This window comes from Enhydra lutris, unplaced genomic scaffold (assembly GCF_002288905.1).
Source record: "Enhydra lutris kenyoni isolate GAN:26980312 unplaced genomic scaffold, ASM228890v2 scaffoldscaffold24, whole genome shotgun sequence".
Lineage (NCBI taxonomy): Eukaryota > Metazoa > Chordata > Mammalia > Carnivora > Mustelidae > Enhydra > Enhydra lutris.
In genome coordinates, this window is record NW_019154108.1 from 27,331,746 (window position 1) to 27,354,005 (window position 22,260).

The following is a 22,260-nucleotide window of genomic DNA, read 5'->3' on the forward strand; positions in this document are numbered from 1 at the left end:
TGTACATACTTCTTATAAAGTCCTCACGTTCATTGGAGATGAGAACTCTTCTTGGAACAAAAAGAAAAGTGCCTTCCAATGCTGGCATGGCACTGGTATAGTCTTGGTGACTGATATTCCCAGGTAATTATACTGGCAGCCCTCGGCTTAGGAAAAGTACAGATGAAGAGAAGAGACACCACAGAAGTTTAGAGTTATAAAGAAAACAGCATCGCACATGCTGTTTGGAGAGAACCCCAACCCTTCTCAAAGGCTCGCGTCTTCCACCCTCTCCAATTAGCTCAGGCTGTCCCCTCCCACCTCTTGGCCTGTACATTCAGCCAACCAGCAGCCAACTCAGCATCGGGTACAGAGTGAGCCCCGGCGGGACCGCAGCGAGAGCAGCTCGATCCTCAACCTTGAGGAGGTCGTCACGGTTGGACTTCAACCCAGCAAACGACAGGTTTACCTGATCCAAGTCATTTCGCAGAGCAATCTTGCTGGTGACTAGTTCGTGGGCAAGGTCGTCATTCTCCTGTTCCAGCCTCATGCTGGCCTCCTGTAGTCTCCGGTTCTCCCTCTGCAGGAAAAGAGCAACAGCCAGAGGGAGGGGCGTTAGCCACGAGTCACACTAGCAGAAATGAACGGGACTGGCGAGGGAAAACAGGCAACGACAACAGAGTGAACTTTGGAAGGTGTAAGAAGGAGGAGGCGCGAGTGGCACAGGAAGGCAGGATTGCTGTCCAGGAAACAACAGTGAGTTAAGCCAGCGGTGCAGGTGCGGCGGTCTACCTGGTGACGGTTACAACTGTCCCTGACAGGCTGCATGGTAAAGGCTGCATTATTTAAAAAGTGCCACAAAAGGCAGAATTTCCAACACCTCCCCAATCCTGTGACGTTTCATACAGACCCAGAACACAGACACTGGCCAGCCTCTGTTTGAAACATGCACAATAATCCTACCCTTAACCTCAAGAGAAACTGCAGGACGCAGGTGGTGACAAATGCGGGGAAACCACTAGACGTTTCTGCACATTGTTTTCCCAGTATCACAGTTCACATTAATTGAATATATTCAATTATGAACACTAAATGAAGAAACATGGGTTCCGGACCTTTGCTATCAACTGACATTTCATCCTTGGTGTAGAAATACAGTGTAGAATACTGTGTAGAAATACTTCTCTGAACACCGATGTTTGTACCGGTAAGAGCGAGTCCTTACGACAATGGCTCTAAATGTTGTGGGAGTGCTTTGAAAAACTTCTCAACTTTAAAACTTCAAAAGACTCTTGGTAAAAGAAATTACCGAGCTGCTTTTTTCCCTCTTGAGCTTCCAGGAAAAAATCTGAAACAAAGTCCTATGATGAAAGAGCCAAGTCACATTCTTACGAAGGAAGGAGGAAGGTCTCCCCTGAACTAAACTTTAAGAACCATGGACACGCGCCATCTATTTTCAGAAGAGCAAGCCACTGTCTTTCATTCCAAAGTATCAAAAGCACTTTTTTTTTTTTTTTTTTTTTTTGCTACTGTTAACAGTTATAGGAGATTCAAAGAGAGCTGACAGGAAAGACTTCAATGTGATGAGATCTTCCTGTTTTTCAGATTTATACTCCTACCAGTGTTTTCTGCAAGGGTAGCAGAAACTCAGAGCAGTGGTGCACGACCAGAAGACAAATCTATGCCCAGGAAGAGAGTGTGTCATTGCGTCACAAGGGGCGAAAGGACATTTACCTTCTACAGAACAACCTGGGATTGGTTATATGGAAAAAAGAAAGCCCCATTTCTTTTTTCTTTTTGTTTCTTAAGGAAGGGCTAAGAGACCAGTGGTAAGGGCAGAGACTAAGGCTTTCATGGGGTGGAGAATCCCCCAATGGGGCCAGCAGAGAAGCTGAAGGATGAACCTGTGCTTTGACTAGAACCGCCCAACAGAGTCAATTTCTGTCTTCTCTTTTAGAAGACGAAGACTGGGTTTCTGAAAAAGAAATCTACTGAAGAAGATAAAAACAGTCCCAAATCTCTTAAATGCTTTTAAGTAAATTCATGATAGAATTCCATGCAGTGTTAAAATAAAAGTGAAAAATATGTAATGATCAAAGATATGCTTAAGCCACCTCATAGGAAAAAAAAAAAAGACAAGGAATTAGAAAGTCTCATTTTTGTAACAACATAAATAACATTAATTGTAGGTGGATTAATTTTATTGTTGTCTTTGTGCTTTAAAAATGCTTCTAAGGGGCGCCTGGGTGGTTCAGTGGGTTAAGCCTCTGCCTTCGGCTCAGGTCATGATCCCAGGGTCCTGGGATCGAGCCCCGCATCCGGCTCTCTGCTCAGCGGGGAGCCTGCTTCCTCCTCTCTCTCTGCCTGCTTCTCTGCCTACTTGTGATCTCTGTCTGTCAAATAAATAAAATCTTAAAAAAAGAAAAAAACATTTAAAAAAATGCTTCAAAGTTTTCAACAATGAATACAGAATACATGGGTTTAGAATGTTATCTAAAAAAATTAAAAACCACTCAGAATCAGAATGAGAATTTTTTTCAAGTTCACTCCTGTTAGAAGCTCATATTCTACCTGAAACCAAACTGGATCTTCGTTTTTAACCAAAATACGATGTAACCCATCTAAAGTATGGCCTTGCCAGGAATCCTTTCCCAAGATATTCCTGAAAAGACCATGTACGTATTTGTAGGGGCACATCGCACTGATCCAGTTCTGTCTGTCCCCTCCTCTACAGAAGTCCTAACCTCCACAGAGGTCCTAACCTCCCACAGAAGTAGCATAAAAGTTGTCATGAAAATACATGCAGAAAAGCAGCCAGGGCCTTCACGGCGAAATCTTTCCATCTTTGCTGAAGCAATCCAAATTCTAGCAGGGGCACAAGACTTAGTCTTTTGCTCTGGTACATCTAAATATTACTCCTTTTTGTGGAAACAACTTGCCTACTTGTTGAAAACTCAGAATTACCAAAAAAAAAAAAAAAAAAAAAAAGAAAAAGTTCCAGAAACTTTTCCCATCCACTTCCTCCTCACCAGGAAGGAGCGGCAATGCCCAGCACCATTTCATCAGGACACAGCGCACCCAGGTGGCTGCTGAGCAGGGAAGCGATTGTTCTCACCTCCAGGAGTCCCTTCCCGAGAGCCCCTGGTGACAGGACTCCAGGCCCTACTCCTGAGTCAGGGTCTGAGTCCTCCTGACAACTGTACTTGCATGACTTCAAGATGCAGAGTCCCCTCAATGTTTGCTGACGTTACAGTCATTTCACCCAAGTGACAATGTTGCAGCTCAGGTTTTTCAGGTGACAGTGACACAGGCTTACAAGGGAGTTAAGACAACCCGCACGCCAAGTCACACATACAAAAGTGCTTCGTTGCAAGTATGTTATAGATGGCACCAGGCGGCTCCTTCTCTCCTGATCGGAGACCAACCCTCGGTGGGTGACATTACCTAAGGAAGAGGGGGAGCTCAGCTTAGTGCTGATGGACACATGCCGTCACCACGCCTGTTGCAACTGGAACCCTTCCCTAAGGACGCGAGGCCAAGGGGGGAGAGGGGAGACAGGGGAAGATCTGGGAGAAACGGTGAGTGTCTAAGCGTCCCTAAAAAGCTAAATGGCCTCAGGGGCGCCCCTACCGGCTTGGCTTTAGCAAAAAAGCTTCGGTTGGGTGTGTACACAGCAAGCAGCACAGGGCGAGGGGACTCCTGCTTTGCACTCACAGACATGTGGGCAAGCAAGCTGTGGGGCCAAAAATGCAGTATCGTCCTCCAAAGTCTGAACCTGGGGCGGGAGGCGTCCTCAGCAGTTCTCCCAGCCCCTGAGGGGGCCGGCAAGGCACCGCCACCCACCGGGGGGGGGGGGGGGTTCCTGCCAATGAACCTGCCCACACTCGCCAAGGGTTCAAGTGAGGTGTCTTACTGGGTGGTCTTTTCCAGCCCCTCCCAAGGAGCCCACACTGCTCCCCGGCCCCTCCCTGGAACTGACTGATGCAAGAAAAAGCTTTACACTAGAACGGAGAAGGTGGTTCCATGCGGATGGGCTTCGTTCATTCTCAAAGGTCAGCAAGGGCTGCGTGCCTGAGTGCGCCCGGGGGTCAGCCCCCGGCAGCCTGTCCATGCAGAGGCAACTGCGTGCCACGGTGTGCACAGAAGCAGATGTGCCCAGCTGCTCCGAGCCTGTCAACACCACGGGCAGCTGGCTTCCCGCTCCTCTCCGGAGAGACGGCAGGAGACCCTGCTTCCATAACCCTGGAAACGCACACTGCCCTGTCCGGCCCATCCTCCATCCTCCAACATCTGACACCATCCCAGCAAAAAGCAGACGACAACTTGCCTCCTTAGTTCCCTGCCCCCCCTCCCCGGCATAAGAGCTGCACAGCTGCCGCGAGAGTTTGGTTAGTAACTTTGGGGAGGAGGATACTGCATTTTGCACAGACAGACAGACGCCGGCATCACAGACATACACAGATAAATAACTTACCTCCTCAAAAGTCATAGACCAACTACCGTTTTCAATCATAGGTACAAAAGACAATTGAAAAAAAAAAAACAGAATATCCAATGAAATTGCACACCCACTAATACAGTTATGGAAATGGCAATAACAGAAGCAGACACTTGTTAACGCTGTCATTTACTCTAAGTTCTCTGTCTGCAAACATTCGCTGGAAGAAAGTACACCTGAGGCAGCCAGTGGGCAAGTCTCAACCCAGCCAGACTAAGATTCAAACTCCTCCCCTGCACCCTGACTCCGCAGTCCGTGTGATGGCTGGAAAATGCTGTCTGCGGGACTATGGGCAACTTGGGTGTGAGTTGTTTACACTGTGTTATTTCGGCCTGGTGGAAGGAACTTCCTCCTATGACAAGGTCGGAAACGTTGCAAAATAGTTCATTTTCAGGCAACAGACTGACATTGCTGGGCAGGGGAATGCTTCCAGCTGTCCTGTGAGTCTGAGGGCTGGAATGTGGGTGAAGCAGCACAAGGGATGGTGACCGTCATTTATTCCGTGATGAGAGACCGGAGCAACGGGAACCGGCATTCAAAAGAAAATAAACGAAGGCTTACAGGAAAGAACGATGGGAAATGAGGCAGCTTCGTAAACCCTAGCTCAGTATTTTGGGTGTGTCATCTGCTACTATAAATGAATTCTTGGCCCATGGTTTTAAAGACATTTAAGGGTCAGGAGAAAATGTTTTCCTAAAAGACCCAGTGCAATTTTATTAGCAAAAACACACTCAACTCTCCCATGCTTTCTTTGGATAATTCTTTCAAGAGTTGATAATTAGCGTCATCAGATTTTCGCAAACAGCTTTTTGGCATTCAAAGGCAAATGCCTACAGATTAAATGTTTAAATGTCTACATTGTCTGCAAATGAAGATTTGAGAGAGAAAATCTAGATACTTGAAATCATTTTATGCTCTTCCTTTACCCAGTGTATCCGGTTTTATCTTTCTGGTAGAAATTTTAAAAAATTGAAATGTCAAACTAAAAACAAAATCTTGTTGGTAATAAGTAACTGGCAGTTGGCAAACCAGACTACGGTTCTCCTAGCATTTAAAAAACAGTCTTTGGTTATTTCCTAGCACTGGGGTCAACAAGCTTTAGATGTAAATGGCCAGACACAAAGTATTTTAGGCTTTGCAGGCCGTATGATCTTTGTTGAGATTACTCAAACTCTGCCACTGTTGTGCAAAAGCAGTCCTAGACAGCTGATAAGGAAACAATGGGTGTGGCTGCGTTGCAATAAAACTTTATTTACAAAAACAGGCAGTGGGCCCATTTGTCCCTCATGCCATAGTTTGCAGATACCCTGCTCTAGCATACAAATCAAATTTTTAAAAAAGCAAATGGGTTACAGAGGATGTCAAAACATGTCAGTGTGACATAATTTTCTCAGTAATGCTACGTACACAGGAAGCAAAATTTACTAAAACTTAAAATAAAATCACTAAAAATTGAATAAAAGTTTTTGAGAATTAATTCTGAAGACCAATAAACATACTTAGAATATTCTTAAGATGTGTAACATTCAAACCTCTCTCAAGTGTTAAAACTCAGTGAACAGCTATCATCAGAAGCCGCCTGCTCCTTCTTAGTAATTTGCTCAAGAATCCTCAATAGGGCTTAGCTTGCAACTTCTACCATCTTTACAACAGAGTTCACTGGATTATCCACGATCAACGAGAGTGGTGGCCTTCTGAGGTCTATCACAACATTATCACAGGCAGACAGAAACCATGCTCTTGACTCTCAGTATTCATTGAAAGCATATTATTTCATAAATGTAAATATTTCCAAAAACCAATGACAGTTTCTGTAATGAGGAAAATTAAAAATATGTAAATTTATTTTCATTGGTAGAAAAGAGTTTTCAAAGATAGATTCACTTATTTTGACTTCCTGAGGAAGGAAAGGCCCCACAGAGTAAGAAAAAGGAGAAGCCTTCCTTCCCCCCTCCCCAGGTAATTTGGCAAAATTTAAACTTCTTTCACTTGGCAATTTAAAAACAAAATGTGATGTCTGGTCTAAGTTACTTCATTAGCTACAGAAGAATGGCAAATAATGTAAGTCCAATTAAGCTTTACTTCAAATATTTTGTATTATTTTTGCCCAGTATAATTAAATAGCTTAATTTTAAATTACATACAGAGATAACTGCTCTACAAAAATTAGTATGTGTAAGACGAACTTTTTGCAAACTTAGAGGAATTACTCTCTTCCTGTTTGAATTGCACTTTGATAAGAGAATTACTACTTCTAACCTCACCAAAGAAATTAAACATTTTAAATTTAATTATACTAAATGTAGATAAGATACCTGAATTAGAAATGATGCGTAATGCTATCTGTGTCCTGAACTCAAGAGAGTTTAACCATTCCCTATTCTTTCTAGGATTTGCCCATCTAGAACAGGTAATAACATAATCTTCATTACACTTTGGAAGACTCACTGAATTAATTAATTAGCTGTGCTTTCGAAGGTTTACCCCACATCTGTGCAAGTACTTAATTAAATAAGAAAAGCATACCATCTTCCAGAGGTAGAGGAAGGCTGCAGTTCTCTAAAAGGTGCTGTCAACAGATGACATTAGTAGAAAACTATCTTTCCCTAAATGGAGACAACTCAACTCCTTAAAACAGAAAACAGTATTACAATTTCTGAGGCTGGTAACTACTTATTAGGGGATTGACTACTAATTTTTAAAATATACTGAAACAGCTACATGTATTCCTAAATGTGTGTTTTCTGGGGGCTTGTATGAAAATGGAAATATACATGATGGATTTCTATAGACAAGCCTTTATCCTATGTTTCCCTTCATTTCAGATTAATTAATTTACAAACCAAAGTTTCAAGTAGATAAAAACTACCACACCAATTTGGCCAGGTCAAACTTAAGAAGAGACTTAGAATAAATGTTCTATATTCCTCTTCCAATAAAGTTTCCTTTTTGCGTCTTGAAACGGAGTCAAGAAGATCGGCAGAAAGAGCACACCAAATCCTGTAGGAAGCCGTTACAGACCTGATTTTCAAATGCAAACGGAAGCCAAGACCAGGTAGCCTGGTGTGTACACAAATTTATACAGTTCGATGTTTGTGTGCATCCATATTTATACATGAAAATGAAATGTATCACCCACCTACATTGGCCTTTCCCCTATAAATATGAATACACACAGGATTTATAATCATTAATGAGCTCCAAATCTGACAGAAGGTCTCCCTCCCACAAGTACGGCTTCTGCACAGGCTTCTCTTGCATGACCTGGAATTTATGAAAAGAAGATGGTAGGTTGGGGATGCCATTCCCCTTGAAACATTTTGCTTGGATCTTTTTTGAGATAGAACTCACATATTATGAATTTCACCTTTTTTAAAATGTACAATTCAGTGGTTTTAGTACATTCACAACATTGTGCGACCATCACCACTGTCTTGTTCCAGAACGTTTTTGTGTTTAGGGTTCTAAAATTTACCAACATAATTCATCTCTTTCTTTGCGGTTGAGATTTAAGTGTTAGATACAGGGGAGTATAGTGACATCACTTGAAAACGTAGATGTCGGTATCTGTCATAAAATTAGAACACATGCTTGGATAGATACAGCAAGAACGTGATGGCTCAGGGCTGCCTCTGCATTGCTGGGTCTTTCATCCCACCTCTGGCTTCCACGCAAGGGGCCTTTTTGTATGCCAAGGGAAACAGCATCAAACTGAAAAATCTCTTAGAATATTTTATTGTATGACATTTCTGGGCCTTTTAAAAAAATTGACGCAACTTTCCTAACTCCCTTGCCATCGAGTGAGCTCGGGGTAGACATGGCATTTTAAGTAGTACAGACCTTCACGGGGGAGGAGGGCTTGTTAGTGAACTGGTCTAAGTTCTGACTTGATGCCCACAAAGATCTTCTCAAGTTATTCTTAAGAATTTGCACAACTAGGTTCCCAGTCCAAGATCTACGAATTATAACGTGCTCATTCCAGGGACACAGATCTTATTCTTGACAGGATTAAATTTAGAAGAGGCTAAGAGGTATTTCTTGAACACTTTCCTACTTTAAGGTCATTATAATGAGTTTCTTAAACTACATATCGAGTATCTGAAAGAACAAGCCTGGTGATGGTTGGAAACTATGATGCCAACTATCACCTTGAAAATGTATTTGAGGACTGTAACTTTACTAGGTATAGTCCCAATGTAAATATTTAGACATTATTAAAAGGGTACAGAAATACTAGATGTATGGACAAGCTATTACAGTAAGATAAAAGAAATAGTTATAGAGCATATCTGATATGCGTAAGTTAAAAGGAGTATCTGTTTTCAAAACAAAACAAAACAAGTTTAATTCTACTTTGATCCCGCAGTAAAATGTGAACACACTGAAAGTCTTATATGTGGGAAGTACTCTTGAACAAATAATATGCACTGTACTGTTCACACGTATCTACTTCGATGTGAAAAGGATTTATGAAACAGTACCAATTTCAGTCCCAGACTGATTTTAAATGTACGATTTTAGTCTTTCGTTGCCTTCTCTTCTATTTTAAAGCACTCTTCCCAGATTTTATTTGTAATGATGGAAACTAAGGAAATTAGAATGATCATCTAAGCAGTAGGAGGGCTTCATTTAGGATCCTTAAGAATATTTTTAAATTACTGCTTCAAGCCTTCCTAAAGTAGCATGTGACAGGAGCTACATTAAAACTGGTTTTATTGAGGGAGTTGGTGGTGGTGGAAATGAGCCTCAAACCTTATTCTGTGAGCGCCTTGCGGGTTAATAGGTATCTACCAGAGCAGTACGTGGGCTCTTCTTATCAGTTCTTTTACCCGTTCTAGAAACAAGGGGAGAGGCATATTGCTGTCAGGCTACTGGGGAGCAACCCTTGGGAGAAATGAGAAGATAAGCAAGGGACTGGTAGAGCAGATCCACGCGAGGGGATGTTATTCTAGTAATAATACCTGGGTCGTGGCAGGCAGCAGGCTTCAAAAGGCTAATAACCACCATTTACAGAACAGCAGCTCTGTGCGAGCCGCTTCACACATGACATCCCTCATCCTCACAGGAGCCCTTTAAGGAGATGTTTAAGCTCATGCATGTTTTACCGATGAGGAAGAAGCATGATAACTAGCCCAGTGCTGAATACCTTTAATACCTATCCCACACTGAACAACGGGCTAGGTATTAACCCCTCCAATGTGTTTAACAAATCCTGTGTTTTTGTTTTTCCTGGAAAGGCAAAATTTGAACTCAGGTCCGATTACAAAATCCACATACTCCTGCCATGCCCCACTCTGCTCCACAGAGGAGAGAAGAGGTACTGTGACTCCAGCTGCCCCTGGTGACTTCTCTGGCCACGTGAGGGCTCCTCGAGTTACAAGAGCGGCAGTCATCCCGCTGTGGGGCTTTCATTAACAATGCCACCTCAGTACTTTTCCTGGAAGGATATTTTAGCATTGGTGGTGCTCAGTGTGAAAATACAATATTCTCTAATCCCAGGGTTACTGATGTGAAGACAGAGGGAATCGTTAGGTATCTGTAGGAATCTGAGGAAATAAAACATGTTCAAGGGAGACGACAGTATGTCAGCTGGAAAAAATAAGTTCAGAATCAGTGTTTCCACAGCACTGCATCATGGGAACAGCGTTGCTAACCACCACTGAAGAGATCTATTCACGTGAACGGCCCAACTTTTTTTTTTAACACTACAGTTAACTAGGATATTAAACTGAAATCAGGTTTGATTCTGAAACTGCAACCTGTACTGAAATGTCACTGTCACTCAGGTTTGTGGAAATAAATGCTGCGGCAAACACCATCACTGTGCTCCGTTAACCTCTGCGGGCTTTATTTTCCTTCCAAATGAGTTTGTATGTTTAACAGTCGCTACAGAAAGAGGAAAGTCTGAAACATTCTTGTGCCAGGCTTGGAACAGTTCACCTTCTAAAAGTCTTTGTGGACGTGACCGTGCACAGCTAACACAGTCCTGTGCCACTTTCCTTGTTTTCTCATTTTTGAAAGTAGTCGATAGCCACTTTCTCTCTTTCTTTTTCCCTCTCTTTCTCTCAGCTTCTTATGAAGATTCCAAGTAAAAATGCAACAGGTGGAGTTACCTACAAATATACAAACTGAAAGAAAAGAAATATTATGGTTGGCGACTCAAGAGTTTCTTGAAATGAAAACATACCTGGACATTAATCATGGTCAGGGAGCGTCTGAGTCAATCAAGAAGGAAAGGGGGGTGAACTGGCCACTACTGTTCCTTTGGGGTACAGAAGGCACTTGGCTCTCATGGGTGACCCACGCCTCCCCTACCTTGTATCTATCCATTGGGTCTTCCTGCTGCAACTGACTCTCCCGCATTGTCTGATACTCTTTCTCATATTTCTTCAGTTTCTTGGTTGGTACCTACAGGGATTAGAAGAGAATCATGTTAGATAAGGACGTGATTTGGGAAAACATTTTCTGATACGGTGGCCAATTAAGTCTCCGGCATTCTAAGGGAGCACACCCAACTCAAAGTCGCGGGGAAGGTCTAGCTCTGAGATCTGGGGTCTGCAAACTTTTTCTGACAAGGCCTAGATGGTGTATTTTAGGCTCTGTGGGCCCCGCAGTCTAGGTCACAGCCACTCCACTCTGTTGTCACTGCAGACAAGTGGCTGTCATTAGTAATATGTAAACAAACGAAGAGTGGCCATGTTCCATGAAACGATAAACGCTCATTTCTGTGCTGCAGCACGCTGTTTCTTGTAAATGTATTGACAGTGCTAGTAATTCTAACTACTTTTCAGTAAAATTCAGTGTTCCACCATGTTGAAAAAAAAATTATTTTATAAAAGGAAAAAACTGAGCAACAAAAATATTTTTAAATAGAGTCAGTATACTGTACCCCAGACAAAGAAGATTCTACAGGCTGCCACTGAAACTCCCTATAAACAACAGAATCGCTATGCTGCGTGAGATAATAGATCATCTAAATGACTCATCTATTTCTTACCAAAACTGTGTCATCTTTAAAATACAGCAGTCTACTGTTTTATGGAGAAAAAAAAAGACTAAGACTTACAGAATCTTAGAATTCTAAAAATAAACTAAGAGTAACACTGAATAAAGGTCAAAGAATTTGGCCCTAGACAGATCAGGGTCTGAACACCTCCTATTTTTTTCTTTTTATTAACTATGAAACCTCTCGGCAAATCGGTACTTAACCTCTCTTGGTCTGAGTTTCTTCGAAATCTGTAAAACAGCAGGCAAACAAATTTCCGCTTCATAATGGCTGTCAGGAGAATTAAATGCTATAAACAGGCGAAGTATCTAAAATACTGCCCGTTTCCTGGAAAAAAATTGTTTTTTAAATATTCAATAAAATTAATGTATTATCATCAGTGATCCATGTAATAGATTAAGTCCACTTCTAGGCTTTCCTTGGATAATCAAAATTATATAATTCCTTTCAACATCAAAATCTTTATTTAATGTTTAGGTGCTAAAGTAAGTTGACTTGAAATGAGGAGAAAAGTTTATCTAATTTTTTAAAAGACAACAGATGTGTTATTTTGCTGGATTCTTGGGGACTTGAAGGTAAAGATGTGTTGATGCTTAGTATCCACTGTCATGAGACCTACCTAAGTCATCGGGCCACAGGAGGCTCTCAGCAGATTGTTTCTTGTCGAGGACAAGATTTGGTATTTAGAAAACATGTAATATGTGCCTAAGAATCTGGCCAGAGAATTTGTTCAATAAAAGCAAAGACGCCATGTGTCATGCCCCTTTGTATGCTAACAACTCTGCTCTTCCATCCAGGAGCATTCTCAGGTACTGGAATTACCTGCTTCTCACCACAACGGGGAAATTCACAACTGGAGACCGTGGAAATCATTCCACAACCACACGATGACAACACTCATCTGGCTGAAGGGGGGTCTCCCCAGTGAAACAAGAAGGACGAACAGTTTTCAGGGCGTAACTGAATTGCAAAACCACTGCCGAACGTGGTCACGAGGAAGTAACTTCTCATTAACCATCTCCAGAGACCTTCACCAGTGCACCGGGAGGAACCCGAGTGCAAAAGCCCACCTGTGGGCCTCACGATCGTCAGACAGACCAGGAAAATAAATACACGTGGTCATGTGACAACAGAACAGGAGCAACATTATTTCTTCTTGACTTTACTAGGGGGCCTCAGTTTCTTCCAGCTGTCTTTTCTCCGTATGTATTCATCATCTGCTCGGAAAACCAAAAACACTCTTTTATTTTTTTTTTTTAAATCTATTTACCTGACAGAGAGAGATCACAAGTAGGCAGAGAGGTAGGCAGAGAGAGAGAAGGGGAAGCAGGCTCCCTGCTGAGCAAAGAGCCCCGATGCAGGACTCAATCCCAGGACCCTGAGATCATGACCCGAGCCAAAGGCAGAGGCTTTAACCCACTGAGCCACCCAGGTGCCCAACCAAAAACACTTTTAAGATGAAGTGGTTTGAGTCCCTAGCACTGAAGGAGCCCGGAGCCGAGGACAAAGGGAAAAAGTCTCAGAGTTCTAAGCAGGGACAAGTGTTTCCAAGGCATTCCTAAGAACAGGATCAAGGGAGAAGTGAGTACTGTGCCGAGGCTACTGTGAAGCCATTTACTGGACCAGAAGTAGGTCGGCATCCCTGCAACTGACACGGGCCCTGAGCGGTACACAGGGCTGGACATCGGTCCTGTGTGGGAGTATTTTCTACTGACTCTAAAATGGACCCATTCAGCAATGACTGCATTACACACTGCAACCTTATTTCTAGAGAATTTCTTCTAAAACCATATTTTTAAAATTCGAAGTGTTAACAGAATTTTTTTTCCATGTAAAAAAAGGTCCTTTAAAAGTCAATCTTGCGGGGCACCTAGGTGGCTCAGTGGGTTAAAGCCTCTGCCTTTGACTCAGGTCATGATCCCAGGGTCCTGGGATCGAGCCCCACGTCGGGCTCTCTGCTCGGAAGGGAGCCTGCTTCCTCCTCTCTCTCTGCCTGCCTCTCTGCCTGCTTGTGATCTCTGTCTGTCAAATAAATAAATAAAATCTTTAAAAAAAAAAAAGTCAATCTTGCTACTTATGTTAAGAGGTTCCTTTCAATGTGAAATTTTTAAAAAAACGCATTAAACACCTTCAATACGCTAATCCTTTCCCATCTGGCTGAGATGCTAGGCTGTTTGGCTTCATCTTGTTCAGGGAAACAGCGCAGGTTCCCAGAACAATATGTTGCTAGGAAACCTGCCAAGCTTATTTATCTTGTGCTGTGGGGTGACACTGAGCATCCACCTGTGATTGGCACAAAGTGAGGGGGGCGAGAGGGAAGGAGGACGGTGAGCTGATATGAAACTGTTATTTATGAGATAATCAAAGAACATAGGCTGTCACGGTGTTTAAAGCTGTATTTCAGGACAAAATTGATTTTATTTTAGGGACTGTAATATTGAGCTTGAAATGTTTCTTAGCGGAGCAAGGAATAAAATACCTCTTTAGTATGTAGTTTTAATTAAAAGAACAGAAAGCCATTAAGAATTACTAGAATTGACCCAATTATTATCTCAAGAGTAATACAGGTACGTCTCCCCTTAAGTTAAATATTTTTAATATAACTGTGCACTTGAAGAATCACTGATCCTTTCAACTGTTAACCTCACTGGGGGTGAGGGAGCTTCTTCCAATATACCGTCCAACCTCTACCCACCCAATACCTCCTATTTGACTAAATTCAGGAAATGTACTCAAAGAATCCACAATTATTTGATAAGTGCAACTGAAAACGAGCGTTCACCAACTCAAAGTGGTACTTATTAAAAACAAACAACACCAAAAGAGAAAAACTCTGGCAAGACAATCCCAAGTATGATAGCAATCATTTTAAATAATCAGCCAAGACCTGACATTTTGGACTTGACAACTACATTTGAGGAAGTCAGCATTTAAAATAGAAGCAGTGTTTTAATGTTTTGAATATTTCACGGTATTTAGATTATTTCACAATATGTTTAATCCTGACATTTAAATTTGTAACATAACCATTTACTTAGAATTCATAAGCTGGAGCTGGAAGGACCTTTGGAGACTGTCGGGTACGATCCCTGTCTTCAGAATGAGAAAAGTGAACCCAACATGGCTGATAACACTGAACTGAGACACCCTTAGTGGCAGAGTGATCTGGGATTATCTGGGATATCTGGAATATGGGTGGGTCCACCGTCTCCCTGGCCTGTACTCCCTTCTGGTACTGGGCTGTCAAGAGAAGTGTATTTCCCAAATATTCCTTTAGTCATGTGAATGCCATTTTCATTTTTTTCTCTGCCATATCTAAACACATTTTTCTATTATTTTTCCTTAAATCAACTGATTTTCTTACACAATTTTACAAGAAAAATATTTTGGAAGCAAGAGTCAATACAGACAACTGTGGCAGACAAAAAAATGCGTCCCCCACCATGTCTGCATCCTAATGCCCAGAAGCTCTGAATGTGCTTCCTTCCATGGCAAAATGGATTCTGCTTGAGATTAAGGACCTCGAGATGGGGAAATGATCTTGGGACTTTCTGAATGGGCCCAACAAAATCCTACAAGTCATTAAAAGAGGAGAACTTTTGGGGCAGGTGGGTGGCTCAGTTGGTTAAGCACTGGCCTTCAGCTCAGGTCATGATCCCAAGGTCCTGGGATTGAGCCCAATGCTTTGGGCTCCCTGCTCAGCAGGGAGACTGCTTCTCCTGTTCCCTCTCCCCGTCCTCCACCCTCGTTTCCGTGTTCTCTCTCTCTCTCTCTCCTTTTCTCTTTCTCTCAAATAAATGAAATGTAAGGAAAAAAAAAAAAAAAAAGAGGACAACTTCTCCAGATTTCTGTCAGAGGTGATGTGACTACTGAAGAAAAGCCAAAGAAATTCGATGTTGCTGGCTTTTTAGATGGAGGAGGAAGTGAACTTGGGGAGCCTCGAGAAAAGGTGAGAAGTGCCTTCAGACAGGAGCGCAGCAGCCCCGCTGACACCTTCATGTTAGCCCGGATGAAACTGGTCAGATTTCTAACCTACAGAACTGTAAAATAATAAATGTATAAAGCTCTTCCAAGCCTCTAAACGTGTAGTTATTTGTTGGAATAACAAAAGGAAACGAACTCAATAACATATTACAAATCATAACAACTATCAATTAAACTACCAAATGTTTACAAACAAAACTTAGTAGAAAGTCTTCATACTTTTGCTGAAAGCAAGATAAAAAAACTTCCCGCCCCCTTCATTTTACAACCAACTGCAAATTATGTCAATATGAAATAACCTGGATACTGTCAGCTCTGGTGTTAACCAACAGCAGAACAGTAGTAAGCAGAAGATAAAAATAACTCCATCCCAGCCAGTGTGTGGATTCATTCAGTCCCTTCCTGGCTTCTCCCTCTTACCACTAAATGGCAACTAGTTGTGGCATTTCTTAAACTGTACTTGGTTTTTGCTAAGGATCGGCACAATGTCCCCTAATATTTTCTACTACATTTTATCATATTCCATTTTTAAAATGCCTATTCAGACCTTCTAAGACAATTTCATGAGCAGGACTTGAAGGACATGCACTCAATCAAGGAGGCTTTTTCATCGACTCCCCTGACGCTCATACTCACAGGGCTGTAATACTGAATCACTAGGGAGGCTCTCTTAATGCCGGTCCTGGTCACCAATGCAGTCACCCGCCCTGTCTGATGAAAGGGGGTCCTATTTGGCTGTTACCAGAAAATACACAGACAAGAGCTTTAGGAACTTCAGGGAAAGGGGCAGCGGGGGGGTTCAGGGAGTGGTGGGAGAAGCTCCACGATGACCCTGGGTAACAGGCAAGGAGAAAGCACAGTAGCTGCTAATTTGCTTTATTCTTTCTTTCAAAGTTCACCATGCCATCATGCTGGCCTCAGTCGGAGATGTGGGAGAGGAAGACTGAGGAATATGATCAACTTTCTTTTCCTATGCCCTCCATCTTTTCATCTAAAGCGTGAGTCTATTTTTATATAGGACTCTGATAGAATGAAAATATATGTGTGTATAGTTTTTTGTTGTATATCAATTACTTTTTGGTGAACTTGCCTTAAGAATCTTTATCTCACTAATGATACCTAGTTGGGTTATCGCCTTATTTTTACTCTTAGTACACTGAGTACTCCTTACTAATACTTGAATGTCATGAGCCTTAGTTATTTTTAATAAAACATACTTCTTCTCTTACATACATGATTTGGTTAGGTTTCCTGATTATCAAATGTGATCTTTATATATTAAAGAGTTTAGATATCTTTTAAAACAGCACAGATCTTAAACTTTGGATTGTAACCAAAGGGGTAACAGAATTCCAAAACAACCCATTATATAAACCTAAGGGAAAGTTACACGCAGACAAGAGGAAAATGACACAGCACAGCTGAAGATACCTGTGGAGAGTTTTCGACCTGGTCTACAATCTGTGCTGTATATGGCATGATTTGGGACATATGCTGGTCTTACGGAACAGTGCATCAATTCTGTGAAAAGCAGATTCCGAATTTAACTAGAGAAAAGAATCTAGGAGCTAGTAGTGCTTCTTAAGGTGGGAGTACTACTTGCATTTTGGGTGGAATGATTTGGGGTTGCATTAGAACCCCCCCCCCCAGCATCTTTTCTGAGCCCCTAGTATCTTTGCCCCATTTATGATGTCATCTGTTAAATGCGGGTAGTGCCCTCTGGTCATTGGTACAATGAAGATGCCCATATGACTTTTCAAAGACGGAGGGGAAGGCGCTAGGGGATGGGAGACAGGAAGGGTAGACACTCGAGAAAAAGTGGGGTCTGTGCAGAAAACCTCTCGCGTGGTGCTGTCCGGAGAGACAAGAGGAGGCCCCCCGGCACAGGAGGGCTTCAGCCCCACTGCGCATGCTCCGATGCCGCTTCCTTCCCTTCTGTGTCGGAGCAACGGTAATTGGCACAGAGAGAAACACAAAGTGCCTGCATGTCAAAGAATTCCCTACCAGGGTTAAGGCTGTAATTTAGAAAATTACATACTTAAGCCTCTCAACAACTCTGTGAGGTATTATTTGGATTTTATAAATAAGAAGACTGAAGAGAGATAACTTTCCGAGGTCATGTGGCTAGGAAACAGAGATGCAGACGCGGGATCCAGGCCCCCAGGCACCCCCAGCCTCTGTCCTCTTGGACCACTTCGCTCTCATGCCCGGACCGCGAAGGTAGAGCGCCTCAAGAAGCTGACATGCAGGTGCGGTGCCGAGTATGTGTCTAATGAGTGCGGGGAAAGGCTTATCAGTACATACAGTTATAAAAAATAAAAGAAGAAATTTGTTGGGGGTTGGGGAGGAGCTCCTCGGGGAGGTAGATTTTCATTATGACTGGTTTATGTCAGCTTTCTTGCCCAGTTAAAAAAAATCGAATTTCCCCTGTGCTGAATTTTAACAAGGGGCTAGTCCCTTGTCAGAGCTATTATTCAAAACTTGATGAATCTGCTTCTCTATTTCAAAAATAAAAGATACAAAAATATTTGTTAATGGATGCAAATGCTGGCAAAGTACATCACTATTTAAAAAAAAAAAAGGCTGCCAAGATCAGTTTAATATTTTCCTGATGGTCAGGAGTCTGAGAGCCTAAAAAATTAATAAGCCAAAGGTACTAGAAATTATGTATTGCTCTTGCTCACTTCAGATAATTTCTTAGGAAGAATATAAATGATCCCATTTTAATATATTAATCATTAGAGTAAAAAGTAGATAACTCTGGCACCGTATTTCTTGGTGCTTTGGAGTTGTAGGGGGCTGAAGGTTTCCAGCTCAGAATCAGTTCTGCAATGGCCTGTCAAGATCTGGATAGAAAATGGATCAGTGCAGAACAAAACTGCAGTAGCCTCAATTCTTTGGAAGAAAGAGCCTCCCTGGGAGGGAGTCCAGCGAAGGAGAGGGGCCATGTCCTATTAGGGTTCACTTAATCCTCTTCCCAATGTTCAGCGAGAAAAGCTACTTTGACTCTTCTTGAGCTTTTAGCAGTAGGAGGAGGGGGAACATAGTCAAGGATACTTTGCTCCATGAGACTGGGTGGGGCAACTTTCAGAGTCCGTAAGAACCTATAAACGATTATTAATTGTATTCTTTTTAAATTGAGATATAGTTGGCATAAACCTAAGTTTCACGTGTATGATATATGGATTCAGTATTTGTAGATATTAAATGATACCACGATCACCTCAATAAGTCTAGGTAACATTGTCTCCTATAGAGTTACAAAAATTATTTTTACGTGATGAGAACTTGGGAGATTTACTCTCTTAGGTTAGGAAGTTTCAAATGTGCAATGCGGCATTATTAACTACACTTGCCATGCTGTGCATTACTTCCCCTAAGGACTTATTTTATAACTGGGAGTTTGCACCTTGTGACCCCCTGTACTCATTTCACCCCCCCCCACCCAACCCCCACCCCTGCAAGTTGTACTCTAGTAAGGAATATAATGGCTTAAGGGGGCGGGGACAAGGAAAGTACTTACCTCTTGGAACACTAACATAACTCCTAAGGCTTATAGACATCAAGTTACTCGGCATTCTCTTCCCGAATCCACACACTACATATACAGTCTGCAGGGCTGCCTTTGCTCCATCTCATCCAGCACGTTTGGCTTTCCAGCCTAATGGTGCACACACCCGTGACAGATTCCTGGACTCATTAATGATGTGACTCACTTTCCAGCATTCACAGCTCACTCCAGAATGTAGTATGCCCATCAAAGGATCTATGGAAGCTTCTGAAATACCAATCTCTACTTTCTTGACCACACTCTAACATGAGCTGTCTGCTCCCCATGCCGTAGCAAATTTAAGAAACCATGGCATTTTATAGAAGCTGCTTCACTGTTCATTTCTAATTTTTCATCTCCAGTCCTATGAATCTAATCTCGTATACTTTTTTTTATGGAACTCCTTGGTATTCTGCTTGAGCTTTCCTATCAATAAGTGATATTTGGAGGTGGAGTAATTTCTTTACTACCCAAATGCTGACAACTCCTATTTTATAGTTTCCGGCCCAGGACTGCTACTGCTAACTTCATAACATCTTTTAGATATTTCACATAGGAGACATTTTAAACCTAGAGACATCACCCACTCTCTAACCCCAACCAGTCCTCCCATTGTTCGTCTTCCATCCAGATGCTCAAGCCAGCAACCCAGAAGTCATCTGTGACTCCTCCCCCCACCGCAGATCATGAAATCAACCACTTGATTCTACAGAACATGCCTCCAAATGTCTCCTAGCTTGTCTTCTTCTTTTGAACCTTGTCGACACTGCCCAAGTTCAAGCCATAAACCCCTCTCATCACTGCAGTTAAGCTCCAAACTGGTCTCTCCATATCTGTCCTTGTTCTACTCCGAAACTTTTTCCCATAAGGTAGCTGTTTTTTCCAAATGCAAATCTGTTATCTTTGCATTATGAAATGCGTAATTTCTTCCCAACTTTTTCAATTACTTCCTGTTGCATTTAGGATAAAGAGAGGAATACCTGACCTAACCGCTGGTCCTATAGGATCTGGTCTCTATCTACTCCCCCCACCCCCACACTCTCTATGCCTGTATTTTGCAAAAGTGAGGTTCACCCATCCCAGGAAGTCCATGAAAGGATCCAAATAGAAGCAAAAGGCAATCAGTAGAATTTTTAGTTCTATTTTTTTCCCTAAGATTTTATTTGAGAGAGAGAGGGTGCACCGCGCGTGCAAGGGCAGAGGGAGATAGAGATGCAGACACCCTGCTGAGCAAGGAGCCCATTGCAGTGCTCCATCCCAGGACGCTGAAATCATGACCTGAGCCAAAATCAAGAGCTAGCGGCTTAACCGACTAAGCCACCCAGGTGCCTCTCTAGTTCTATTTCCTTCCTTCCTTCCTTCCTTCCTTTCTTCCTTCCTTCCTATTTTTTTTAAACCTCATCTTTTTACAATGTCTACTTCTGTGCCTATTTTAGTAAAGTATACATTAATTTATTAAAAAGTGAATATGCGTATGTTGGAAGTCTGTGCTTAAATTACATTTACTGACAGGGATGCATAATCAGAAGAGTTTAGGGGTCACCGGTCTCTACTGTAGCCACACTGGCTTCTTCTACTTGCTTCTGCACATCATATTCTGTCCTATCTCGGGATTTTGAGTACGCCTGTCCTTTCTGCTGGGACGGATTCAGCATATTCACCTCAAGATTCTAACTGGAAGGTCTAAGGTGTGATCAGGGAGCTCTGACTTTATAAAGCTCAGGCAATTCTGCTACACTGTATTCTCCATCTGAAAACCAGAGAATTACAATATCAAGTGTGAAGGTAGTGGGGCACAAGCTAGAGAGGTTTCAATGAACTGGCCTGAGAATATAATCGCTAGTTTCCAAGGGAATATCCATTCTGTGCTTCAAACAACCAATTTATAAATAAACTTTAGGAGAGTATAAATTTGTAAGATCAGGAAGGACTATTTTTCATGTTCTAAAATATTTTAAGAATCTATTATATAAACAATTTAGCTTTAAGTACACAATCAAGTTTTAAAAAGGGAAAAATTGGGGCGCCTGGGTAGCTCTGTTGGTGAAGAGTCTGACCCTTGATCTCAGTTCAGGTCCTGATACCAGGGTCATGAGTTCAACTAGCTCCACGCCCAGCATGGAGCCTACCTTAGATAGACAGACAGACAGACAGATAGATAGATATTGATAAAGAAGGAAAAATCATATGCTTCAAGAACAGGGGCACCTGGGTGGCTCAGTGGGTTAAGCCTCTCTCTGCCTTCGGCTCAGGTCATGACTCCAATGCCCTGGGATTGAGTCCCGCATCAGGCTCTCTGCTCAGCAGGGAGCCTGCTTCCTCCTCTCTCTCTGCCTGCCTCTCTGCCTATTTGTGATCTCTCTCTCTCTCTCTCTCTGTTAAATAAATAAATAAATAAAATCTTAAAAAAAAAAAAAGACTTATGAAATCCTTCTCTTTCGAACACTATCTACATAATTATAGAAACAAATCCTTTAAAACTCTTATTCAGAGTTTCAATTATTTATTTTTTGGGGGCAACATAAATCACAACTTCTCTGACCACCTTTTATTGAGCACATAATGCGTGGCATGGCACTGGGCTGAGAACTTAACATATTTTGTATTACTTGAATGGGGTCTACTGTACTCACAGTGTAAACTAAGTACACAGAGGAAGACTAAGTAACGTGAAAGGGGATCATAATAATGACTGACCCAAGAGGCCTTCTGACTCCCAGGTCAAGCCTTACTTTGCAGGATATTCCATGCCCCCCGGTCCTCTCCACTGCCTGTCAGTGTCCAGCACACACAGCCCTGGAACCCACCGCCCTTAGCATCCGGCAGCCGGCTGCAGGGGACTGAGGTAGTCAGTGGCAGGACCACGGAGATGCTATTTTAACATGTAACTAGGAGATAAGGAACCTAAGCTACCTGCCCTATAACCTAGCATCAAGTAGGTGCTCAGAAAAAGTACGAACACATTCACCCTGAATTTTCTGGGCAAGCCCGAAAAAAGAGAAGGTCAAACACACCCTCCGGTGGTTGAGGCAGGAATTTAAGTCTGGGAGAAGCCTGTGTAGAATTTCATAAAGTCTCAAGAGAGGGCAGACTGAAATCCTCTATCTTCCTACTCTCCCAGCTGCCTGAAGTGAAGTATTGAGGCAAAAGCCACTTTTCAGTGTCAAGCATATTACCTTAAGGTCCTGGAATCAGGCAGCACTTAGAGGGAACATTTTTTGAGGCTTGTCGTTTCACTGAGCA

At 42.3% G+C, this 22,260-nt stretch overlaps 1 protein-coding gene across 7 annotated transcripts in view; it reads right to left on the reverse strand.

Moving 5' to 3' along the window:
• The window catches only part of LOC111150680 (RAB GTPase activating protein 1 like), a 759,175-nt gene that overhangs the window by 22,253 nt on the left and 714,662 nt on the right, over window positions 1-22,260 (reverse strand). For 5 of the 7 annotated variants that reach the window (XM_022508220.1, XM_022508222.1, XM_022508221.1 and 2 more), the window contains 2 exons: window positions 10,793-10,885; window positions 449-559 (listed from right to left, as the gene is read on the reverse strand). In XM_022508220.1, coding sequence (XP_022363928.1) covers window positions 449-559; window positions 10,793-10,885 — 204 coding nt within the window. Of the gene's footprint in view, window positions 1-448; window positions 560-4,453; window positions 4,968-7,338; window positions 10,606-10,792; window positions 10,886-22,260 lie in introns of those variants that run through there. The other 2 variants (XM_022508227.1, XM_022508224.1) reach the window with 2 other exon arrangements.